Here is a 10,000-nt window from a genome sequence, read left to right as displayed (position 1 = left end):
AGGTTACATTCTGCTGCAAGCGTTCCGTTGTAGCTCTGAACTAGTTCAAATAGTACTCTTCTATCTCACTTTGAAAACCTCCTGTAAAGCCAACCAATGTTCGTTGGTGTGCTGGAAAATATCAGAAGAATCTGCCTTGAAATACACTCTACATATCACCATAAAATTTACGGAATGAACAGATTTTTTAATGGAATCATTGTCGGGAAAAAAAGCTGAGTGTCATACGAGGGGATGCTGAAAAGGAGGATCAATTAATTATGATTTTATTCAAGATATTCCCCTCTCAGATTCACACACTTGTTGCAGCGGTCCTTCAGTTTTTCTAAGCCCTTTAAAAGAACTCGGAAGGTTAAGCCTCCAACCGGGCCTTTCGCAACACCCTTAAAACCAGGAACTTTTCAGTGCCCCCTTTTAAGTTATAGGCCAAAGATGGAGCCTCTACTAAGTTGCTTGACCAGCAATACCGATCAAATTTCTCTCAAGACATTAGACAATGTTGATATAGCTACCCCTAAACAGACTGGAGTGATCAAGGCTGGAATGTTTTTTTCTCGGGTTTGTTCGAACTAAACAATACATAAGGATTTTGTTCCCTGTATTAGATAAACTAATATTAAGTCCTTTGGCATGAAAGCAAGTGCTATAGAACAAGGTATAAGCAAACGGGTTTACAGCAACAACTATGCTGAGCCTCTAGTGGTCTAGACCTGCTAGAAACTGTAGCCAAATCTCCCTCGAATCATACTTTACCGTATTTTAAAAATCTGTTTTAAAAAAAGTTGTCTTTGGTTGATGCCTATAAGTAAAAGACTGGATGGTCACGACCGAAATTACTTTCAACAAAAATCTTCTCGATCAGCGGTAGCAACCGGGTACCAACCTCTTACATCTCAGCCTAATGTTCGTACGTCTTTATTGTGTCTCAGCCTTCTACACAAACATGGATGGTAAATGTCAGGTGTGGCGCGATCATTGCTGACATTTCTACACAATTCGATCAAACCGATGAAGAGACATATATAAATAATGATTGTTAATTGCTATCGTTCTTATTCTATGGTGACAGGAACAAATACGTATCGATGTCAAAAACCTTTACGTCTCAAAGATCGCCAGGAATTTATTGTATTAAATACCACCGCTGTTTATTCATTTTTTCTTCCGATGGGGGTGGATATTTTCGTTATTTGTGCCTGAACTTGTCTTTCGTTTCTATGTTTTTATGGTTTCCGATATATAATTGATTTTGCTTGGAGATTTTCTTTATCGGAAGTGGATTTTAGTTTGTTTTATTTTACATTGCCCTTCCCTTACTCTCTCTCTCTCTCTCTCTCTCTCTCTCTCTCTCTCTCTCTCTTTCTCCTTCCCTCTCCCTTTCTCTCTCTCTCCCCCTCTTTCTTTCTTGCTCTCAAACTCTCTAAATCTCTCTCTTTTTCCTTCTCTTTGTCTTGCTCTCTTTCTTTCTTACTCTCAAACTTTCTCTTTTCCCCCACCACCAGTCTTTTGCTTTCCAAATTTCTCTCTCTCTCTCTCTCTCTCTCTCTCTCTCTCTCTCTCTCGCTTTCTCTTTCTCTTAATCTTTCTCTCTGTCTCTTCTCTTTCTCTTGCTCTCTTACTCTTTCTTCCTCCCTCTCTCCCTCTGTCTCCATCTTTTCTATCAAGTTCTCTCTTTCTTCCCCTGCTCTCTAACTCTTTCCTTCGGTCTTCCCGCCTTACTCATTCCTTCTCTCTCTCTCTCTCTCCCTTGCTGCCTTGCTCTCTAACTCTTTCTTTCTCCTTCTCTCTCTCACTCTCTCTCCCCAAATGCCTCTTTCTCTTGTTGTGACGTGATATTGGTTCGCATGAAAAGCGAGTGATATATCTCAATTAGTCCAATTAACTAAAGTGATATTCCTGATAGCTTTCGTGCGACCAATGTATAAGTGCACACAAAAACCTATATGTCAGACCGCATTTAAATATCCAGATGTTAAATGCTGCCTTTTTCATGTAGGCTGTTTGCTGCTTTGTAGCTGTCGAGCTTAGGGCAAAGGCAAACATTTTGAAAGCTAAACACACGATGCTGTTTCGGTTTTCAGATTTTTATGGCCTTACGCCAAACAGGTTTGTCGGTCGTGCCAACGAGGGAGCCTCTACATTGTGTGTTGACCTGCTAGAAATAACACCCAAACCTCTTTCAAATTACAACGTACCATTTTAATTACACGTTATTATTTTAATAGTAGGGCGCGGAGTAGGGGGGGGGCACTGGATAATGTAGTCCTAGAAGATGCGTCGCCTCTGAATTAAAAGCGGGATGGTCGTTGTTGGAACGTCTTTAGTTATGGGTCCGCTCGATCACTGATGGTCTGGCACTAAATTATATCAACGACAGCAAAAAAAGAGCAGCGATATTGCCCTCCAAATGCGTAGCTCAGCTTCGCACTCTGATCTCTACTCGTAGGTAACACTGAGGAATTTTAGCTCTTGTGCTAGTAGTAGTAGTAGTAGTAGTAGTAGTAGTAGTAGTAGTAGTAGTAGTAGTAGTAGTAGCAGCAGCAGCAGCAGGAGCCGTCCAAAAATTTGGACCTGGAGATCTCCATTTCCAGCGACTTCGAGGGCCACCTCCCAGTGGTGTCGGGCGTCAACGAAGAGCCCTTGACTACAAGAAGACGACCAATAATAATAATAATAATAATAATAATAATAATATAATAATAATAATAATAGTAATAATAATAATAAATACATAACAAAAACACCAGGACTAATAAATATATATAACATACAGAAAATTGCACTACTGGGCACTGCATACATCAATACAGTAACCATCAGAGCATCACAACAAATCACAGCACATACCCAAGGCACACAGAGCTGCGCTCGGTAGTGAAGTGAAAGCACGCTATAAAAATAAAACTACTGAATAATAATAATAATAATAATAATAATAATAATAATAATAATAATAATAATAATAATAATCCTTTTTACTATAAGCACTAGGCCTGAAATTTGGGGGAGAGGATAGTCGATTATATTGACTCTAGTACTCAACTGTTACTTATTTTATCGACTCCGAAAGGATGAAAGGCAAAGTTGACCTCGGCGGAATTTGAATTCAGAACGTGAAGACGGACGAAATGCCGCGAAGCATTTTGCCCGGCGTTCTAACAATTCCGTCAGAAATTAATTTAGAGGACAGCTTAAGTGCTGTATGTAATTTGAGTGAGAAATCAATCAGAGAATTGCTTAGATGAATTGAACATATTCGATACTTCTACGTTCAGTTAATTTTGTTTGGGGTTTTTTTCATGGTGCCAAAGATCCCAACATCACCATCAAAATACAGGACCAGATACTGCAACAGCTCTTCAATATCCTTCCTAAATGCTTGTGAGACCTGCATGGTGTGGATGTGGGTTTTTTTTTAAACTAAACTGGATCTCTTCTTGTGAGGGGTTCCAGATGAACCTATCCCTCGGCAGGAAACACAGATGCGGGCAGCGGCATCGAACTCCCTTGTTGATCAAGTGCCACGTATCAGAGGTGGTTTCACATACTAGTGTAGCTCGTTCAACGGTGGTGCCCCAGCATGGCCGCAGCCTTCGGGCTGAAACATTTTTAGGGGTTTAAGGATTATGTTTGTACTTTATTATTTATGTAAATCTATGATGTCTATCTTAGGTCTTTTGCTTTGTTTTACACGAGGCTGAGTCAGAAAGTAATACAATTTTTTTTCATTACTTTCTGATTAGCATTTGAGTTCTAAAAGGACAAATAGCCACTGCATGTATGACTCTACAACAAACGACATTTAAAAGCAACATTTCTATTCCATCGCTTATTCTTGTGAATTGGCATGGCAGGGTGGTTAAGAAGAATTTTTTGAAGCTACTTGGATTCGGTCTCACTATTTGGCGACTTGAGTTTTCTACTATATCTTTGTATTGTAATGTGTGTGTGTGTGTGCGTGTGTGTGTGTGTGTGTGTGTGTGTGTGTGTGTGTGTGTGTGTGTGTGTGTGTGTGTGTGTGTGTAAATACATATATGTGATAAAAATAATCAGATTGTAACGTTAGATAAGTTTATATTCAATTAAAGTTCTCGGAACCAATTTCAAAGGATGTCATTTTAGATAAATTATATTCAGTTTGTGACGTCATTGGCTGTATATCGTATATAAAGGATATATGTATGTGCGTGTGCGCGCGCGTGTATGTATGTATGTAAGTATGTATGTATGTATGTATGTATGTATGTATGCATGTATGTATAATGTTATATATGTATACTTAGCGGTTCGGCAAAAAGAGACCGATAGAATAAGTACTGGGATTACAAAGAATAAGTCCCGGGGTCGATTTGCTCGACTAAAGGCGGTGCTCTAGCATGGCCGCAGTCAAATGACTGAAACAAGTAAAAGAGTAAAAGAGTATACATAAACATACATACATATACGTAATCATTTGAGCGTGTGTCTGTGTGTGTATGAACACACACACACACACACACAATGATAGGAACAAATTTACGTTATGATCTCAAATATACTCTGCGAAATGTATTTCATTCCATCTAAATCTCAGCGTTCTCAAGACATGCCAAAAATAATCTGACTGTGAACGAAGTAGACAAACTATACGCGAAAGAAAAATGCCGAATTGCAGTCCATTAGATCTGCCTCCACGTATTCTAGGAATATTACGACATTCTATAGATATTTTGGAGAATGGAATCTGTCTCTATTACATCATGTTTGCTATGAATTGTGGGAAGGCTGCAGAAGCTTGTAGTAAGTTATTCTGTTCACTTTTGCCATGGTCTGTTTGCGGTTTCGTACTTTTTATAACTAGATTCATTATGGTTCATACAAACTTGATGAGTAGGTAAATAGGTATTTAGGTAGAGAGTAAGAGGCAGAGGATTTTTTTTTTTCTGTCTTGTAATTTCTAAAAGATTTCTTCGTTGTCTTTTACCTCGCTTGAATAATATATTTTCTCATCACTAACGGAAGCGAATTTACCACGACTGTTTCAAACAAACCTGTTGCCAAATTATTTCGTACTGTTGTGGTTTCAAAGATAAATTCTTGCTGTAACTAATCTATAAAAAAGCATTTCCTTAAAATGTCTACACAGCTGCTCAGGGTTCAACCCCATTGTTTTTCTTTGCTGTATTATTATTTTTTTTTTATATTTCTTTACCTTTTCAATGCTTTTTTCACTAATTGCCTTCTGGTATTCCATTGTTTTCAACATCAAAACTATTTCTAAAGGCTTGTAATTTTCTTGTTTTGAGTCTTTAGACTGCAACTATGGTGGGACACCGCATTGAAGGGTATAGTGAAACAGATCAACTACAGTACTTATCCTGTCCTTCTTTTTTTGGCCAAACCGCTAAGTTACGGGGACGTTAATAAAGTAACACTAGTTGTCAGGCAGTAGTTGGGACAAACACACACACACACACATACATATATATATATATATATATATATATATATATATATTATATATATATATATATAATATATAACTACACATGTGCCGTTGGCGATTTCTGTTTCATCTTTGGACTTTTCCCTTTCTCCTTCTGACGAAGAGCTATGCTCGAAACGTCAAACTCTTTCACTGGGCGTTAAGCTAATACATTTTTTTGTACGCGTCCTCACGTTCGTTTTTTTTATCGTTTTTTATTTATTTTGAATTCGTTTATTTGTTTATTTGAATTGACTGTATATATATATATATATATAGAGAGAGAGAGAGGAGAGAGAGAGAGAGAGAGAGAGAGAGAGAGAGAGAGAGAGAGAGAGAGAAGAGAGAGAGAGAGAGGAGAGAGAGAGAGAAAGAGAGAGAGAGAGAAAGAGAGAGAGAAAGAAGAGAGAAGAGAGAGAGAGAAGAGAGAGAAGAGAGAGGAGAGAGAGAGAGAGAGAGAGAGAAATCAGTAAATGGTGGGGTTGTGTTGACCGCACGTGGATAAATGATAGAAGAAAAATTTATAAGGCAGAATGTTAAATTGAAAGTAAATTTTAATAAAAATGGGTGTATGGACAATTAAGAAATTATTATTTTTTCTTTTTTATTATTATTATTACTTTTTCTTTTTAATTGTCCATACACCCATTTTTATTAACATTTACTTTCAATTTACCATTCTGCCTTATAATTTTTCCTCTCCTATATATATATATATATATATATATAATATATATATATATATGATGACATTCATTTTCCATCGAGCAAATCCACTCAGAAGGCTTTTGTTATCTGGGGTTATAATAGAAGTCACTTGCGCAAGGTGCTGTGCAGTGGGACTGAGCTCAGTACCTCGGGGCTGGGAAGCAATATTCTTACCGCACATCCACGTCTGTGCCTATACCGGCGTAGCTGGTAACAAACATACATGTATGGGTGTGTATGGGTGTGAGTCTGTGTATGCGCTCACGTGTGTGTTCGTGCATTCTGCGCACGGGTGTATGTTTGCGTTTAAATATCTCAATAAATCTGAGTATGAACGTGAGTATATATATGATGACACACGTGGATATGTATGTAGAAAATATGTCACAAACTAGGAGAGAGAGATATAAGGTTGTTTCATGTTGGTCTGTTTTTTGTTTATTTCAGGTCCTGTAACATGTTATAAATGCATGGGAACTATGGTGAACAGTTCTTGTGCCGATCCGGTGAACGTAAACAACATCTCTATGAAAGAATGTCCACAAGGATTGTGTATAAAATGGACGAGAAAGCTCGGTGGTAAGTGAATAGTTCATCTACCTGAAACACAAATTCGTGTCTTTAAATTCAGCCACCCCTATCCAACATAAAATATTATTCCTTACAAGTGACAGAAACAGTATTAGTTCAAAATAGCAATATACGTATCATACTTAAAGCAGATACATTGTTGAAAGCCTGCTAACTACGGTATTCATCTCCAAATATCATCTCTTATAGACGTATAATGTTAAAAAAAGACACAGAAATATATCATTAGCAGTGTGGTATTGCTAATTACATATTTCTTTCTCACCTAGCTTCGTCAGTAGCAAGTATTCACTGACAGCCGCATGCTAAGACACAATCAGCTGTTATAGATATAATAAAACAAAAAAATCAGCAAAGTCGCAACTGGCCGGCAGGCTCAGTTAAAATTCGTTATGAGATACGAAAGCAGTATTAGTTTAAAATAGCAATCTGTGTATCATACTTAAAAGGAATACATCAGTGAAAGCCTTCAAAACTGCACTATTCCTCTCGAGATAGTATCTCTTGTAGACGTACTGTGTTAAAATACTACACCCTATTGTGTTTTTTTATCTCTTTTTTATTACTTAATTTTATAATAAGAGATTCAGTGGTTTACAACATTTTGTAATTCAACACTTCCTGCACTGAATGGCTTTTTATGTTTTCAGAATAAAAATCAGATTACTTTAAGCATACAGCTAATTTTGCGGTGATTTCTTATCCATATTTACTTATATTATTCCATGCAACATAAGTTTTTTTTTATATTTGCGTGTACTAGTGCCTCCTAAGATGAACTTTGATGCCTCGTCAGTCATGCTTCTATTCGTGATAAACAATGTTCTATCCCGACAAAGACTTTTTAAACGTGATTGCTATATTTCTTAGAAAAAATCACAATCATCCAAGGGCTACTACCATCCAAGGACTACTACCATTCTGGTTAAGAATCACTGAGTTGATCGGATGAGGAGGGGCAACACCCGACACTGAGAGCATCGACGGATGGATGAATGCGCATCCAGGCTCAGCGGTTTCGTAGGAAGTCGGGGACGAGAAACAGGAAGAAAGAGTGAGAGAAAGTTGGAGCGGAAGGGTACAACAGGGGTCGCCACCACTCCCTGCCTGAGCGTCGTGCAGCTTTAGGTGTTTTCGCTCAATAAACACACACAACGCCCGGTCTGGGAATCGAAACCGCGATCCTCCGACCGCGAGTCCGCTGCCCTAACTACTGGGCCATTGCGCCTCCACTCCTGTAACTGCTGTTATTGTTGGTGTTGGTGACGTTTGTATTATAGTTGTAATTGTTGTTGTCGTTATTACATTCCCCTGTTTTGCCATCACTGCTACTGGTGGTAGTCAAGCCGGAGATGTTTGAGTTATGCTAATGGGGAAATTTGGGGAAAGGGACTGGTCGTTACAGCGACCCCAGTATTCAACTGGTTCTTATTTTATTGATGCCGAAAGGATGTGAGGCAAAGTCGGCCTCGGTGAAATAATAATAATAATAATAATAATAATAATAATAATAATAATAATAATAATAATAGTAATAATAATGATGATGATGATGATGATGATAATAATAATGATAATAATAATGATAATGATAATAATAATAATGATAATAATGATAATGATAATAATAATGATAATGATAATAATAATAATAATAATAATAAAGATAATAATAATGATAATAATGATGATAATAATAATAATAATGATGATGATGATGATGATGATGATGATAATGATAATATAATAATAATAATAATAATAATAATAATAATAATAATAATAATAATGATGATAATAATAATAATGATAATAATAATAATAATAATGATAATAATAATAATGATAATAATAATAATGATAATAATAATAATGATAATAATGATAATGATGATGATAATAATAATAATGGTAATAATGATGATAATGATGATGATGATAATAATAATATAGCTTCTCATCTTAACTTATTGAAAGTGTTATCATGTGCATATCTCGGTATAAAAGATGGGCTACAGCAAATATTCTGCTCAATACCACGGATTTGTTTGTCAGTTGCTTGACCTTAACCTGTTGAGCATGTCCCTTAATCGCTGACAGTATGTGCATTTCTGATCACGAGTAGAAATAGTGGGGGAGCATCGTAGTCGTGTGTTGAGAGGGATTCTTTGGGATTTGAATAATTCACGACTTTTTGAGCGGGATGGGCTACTCGACCTGAAGAAAATTCCAACTGGGCCCCACCTGCAAGGTCATGCGCTGTTAATCTTGGTATGAGATCACCATGTCGCGCATATATGGTTGTGGGGCATGTGCTTGATGTACCCTTATCAGACGAGTAGTCATGGTGGGTATACTGGGCTTCGTATATTTTCCCCAATGTCACTTTGATGGCATGCACTGCTCTCTCACTCAATAATAATAATAATAATAAAACTTTGACTAAATTTGCTAATGATTTTTTTTTTCTGTTTTTCAATCTATTTTTCACAGGAATTTGGTATATGGAAAGAACGTGCTCAGATGATCTTACAATCTACATCAGCCTAATAGACCGTGTGTGTCGGACGGAGCGAAATGGAAACGGTTATTTATGTATGTGTGGCAAACATTTATGCAACGCAGCTAACTCTCCAGTCACAGAATCTCTGTACATCAAAACGATCGCAGTTACAGCTGTTTCGTTAATATTCATGGTGCTGCAATTAATATTATGATATGTTCTGTCTTTTCATCTTCCTTACTCGCTCGCTGAACACACAGCGGTCCATGACGGACGTAGCTATTGGGATCATACAAAATAGGTGTTTCTACAACAACAGCAACAACAACGACAACAACAAAAATACTCTAAATTAGTGAATATTTGACAGTTGATTTTGTTTGTTTTTATTTTTAACTTTATTTTTTATTCGTTTGTTTAAAATGGCAATGGAAGGTTCTGGGTGAGAACCTATAACTCTTGTCAGCACAGTTAATGCAACTGAAGTAGTAATTGTTGCTGCTGTTGTTCTTGTTTTATTCAACCGTTGCACTTTCAGGAATATGGCCTTGATTGTGGCCAAGAAGTTCTTTAAGATTACCAGATTCACAACACCACCTCAAAATTTGAACATTGATGAAATGAAAAGAAAAAAATACCTTTTATATTTCAAGAGAGAGGTTATCTCCTCTTTGTAGTTATATATGTTACTAAACTCCAACATGCAAACAGCGAACCACTTCGTAAGCAACAGA

The 10,000-nt window shown here is 36.9% G+C and overlaps 1 protein-coding gene across 1 annotated transcript in view; it reads left to right on the top strand.

The window, feature by feature from the left end:
- Positions 1-10,000, top strand: part of LOC115213520 (protein quiver-like) — a 162,098-nt gene that overhangs the window by 151,739 nt on the left and 359 nt on the right. The window contains exons 2-3 of the mRNA XM_029782534.2: positions 6,620-6,751; positions 9,257-10,000. The exon at positions 9,257-10,000 is cut by the window's right edge and continues 359 nt beyond it. Coding sequence (XP_029638394.1) covers positions 6,620-6,751; positions 9,257-9,480 — 356 coding nt within the window. The 3' untranslated portion in view covers positions 9,481-10,000. The remainder of the gene's footprint in view (positions 1-6,619; positions 6,752-9,256) is intronic.

Source organism: Octopus sinensis, linkage group LG6 (genome assembly GCF_006345805.1).
Source record: "Octopus sinensis linkage group LG6, ASM634580v1, whole genome shotgun sequence".
Taxonomy (NCBI): domain Eukaryota; kingdom Metazoa; phylum Mollusca; class Cephalopoda; order Octopoda; family Octopodidae; genus Octopus; species Octopus sinensis.
Note: the sequence above shows the minus strand (reverse complement) of the source record. Positions and strands in the feature narration are given on the sequence as shown.